This window comes from Manis javanica, chromosome 14 (assembly GCF_040802235.1).
Source record: "Manis javanica isolate MJ-LG chromosome 14, MJ_LKY, whole genome shotgun sequence".
Classification (NCBI taxonomy): domain Eukaryota; kingdom Metazoa; phylum Chordata; class Mammalia; order Pholidota; family Manidae; genus Manis; species Manis javanica.
Genome location: NC_133169.1, coordinates 41672927 through 41674783, shown reverse-complemented (window position 1 = coordinate 41674783; position 1857 = coordinate 41672927). Strand labels below are relative to the sequence as shown.

At 40.0% G+C, this 1857-nt stretch overlaps 1 protein-coding gene across 1 annotated transcript; it reads left to right on the top strand.

Moving 5' to 3' along the window:
* The first annotated feature begins 359 nt into the window (after positions 1-359).
* Positions 360-1310, top strand: LOC140845983 (olfactory receptor 2T29-like). The gene has a single exon (XM_073221425.1). The coding sequence runs from the start codon at positions 360-362 to the stop codon at positions 1308-1310; it is 951 nt and encodes a 316-aa protein (XP_073077526.1).
* The last annotated feature ends 547 nt before the right edge of the window (positions 1311-1857 follow it).

Genomic DNA, 1857 nt, shown 5'->3' with positions numbered 1-1857 from the left:
ATTTCCGCAGCTCAATAAGTTAATATTTGCTTAATCAGAATGTCTGTAATTTTCTAATACATGTTGATGGATGACAGTATCATGAAGAAACCCCATGACCTGATCCCTGGCAACTTCAGTATAAATTTCAAATATTTTAACCCATATTTGTGAATTCTTCCCTTTCTTGGAAATTTGAAATTATAATGAGCAGCCCCATTTCTGCATGTGCATGGAAATTCCTCTGTTTAGGACAACTGATATGCACACAGTCGCATACCCACCCACACAAAAATCATATATGTACTCATTTCAGGTGGAGGTAGCCTATGAATGGTTATTAAATCCAAATTTCTCTTCATTCATTTACGTGAATCTTCATGGAAACCATTAACTGGGTGGACAATCACACTGCACCGTCTGATTTCATCCTGCTGGGAATCTTCAGTCAATCCAAACACCCAACTCTTCTGGGTGTGGTTATTTTTGTAGTTTTCCTGATGGCCTTCGTGGGAAACACTGTGTTGATTCTCCTTATACACTCTGATGCCCGGCTCCACACCCCCATGTACTTTTTCATCAGCCAGTTGTCTCTCATGGACATGACATACATTTCCGTCACTGTGCCCAAGATGCTTGTGGACCGGGTCACGGGTGTGAATACGATCTCAGCCCCTGGATGTGGGATGCAGATGTTCCTCTATGGAACACTTGCTGGCTCAGAATTTTTCATTCTAGCTTCCATGGCCTATGACCGCTTTGCAGCCATTTGTCTCCCTCTTCGTTACCCTGTCCTCATGAACCACAGGGTATGTATTCTCCTTGCATCCAGCTGCTGGTTTTTGGCTTCTGTGGATGGATTCATTTTTACTCCCATCATCATGACCTTCCCCTTTTGCAGATCACGGGTGATCCATCATTTCTTCTGTGAGGTCCCTGCTGTGATGAAGCTCTCCTGCTCAGACACTTCCCTCTATAAGACACTCATGTACTTCTGCTGTGTCCTCATGCTGCTCATCCTTGTGACCATCATTTCAGGCTCTTACTACTTCATCCTCCTCACCATCCACAGGATGAACTCAGCAGAGGGCCAGAAGAAGGCCTTTGCCACCTGCTCCTCCCACATGACTGTGGTCACCCTCTTCTATGGGGCTGCCTTCTACACTTATGTGCTCCCCAGTTCCTACCACACCCCTGAAAAGGATGTTATTGTATCCATCTTTTACACGATAGTCACTCCTGTGCTAAACCCGTTAATCTACAGTCTCAGAAACAGGGATGTCATGATGGCTCTGAAGAAAGTTTTGAATGTGGGACCTGCCTCACTATAAAGTAGGAAGTTTCTATATTTTTCAATTTCTCTAAACATTAGAATTCTCATATCTTATGATAATGTTATTCCTTAAAATTTCATACCATATTGTGTCATATCAATTTCTCATCTTTTCATGAATTCTCTTTGTGTCCTTCAAAATTCTTTGATTTGATACACTTTTTCCATTCAAAGTTCATATACTTTGAACTATTAAAATTAGTACAATTTTAATATTATATTGTACAAATATCATAATTAGTGATATCTATTTATAATGGGGATATCATACAATATCAGTGAGAATAAAGTGGTGCGGTTGCTTTGTACATCAGTCTGGCATTTTCTCAAACAATGAAATGTAGAGTGTCTGTACGACCCTGCAATTCCAGTACTAAATGACATCCAAGGAAGACCAAACACATGTCCAAATGAAAACTATTTTATAGCAACATTATTCTGAATCATCAAAAGATTAAAAGAATCAATATATCCATAACCTGATGAATGGACAAATACCATGTAACCATACAATGAAATATTGTTTGGTCACGTAAAGCAATGAC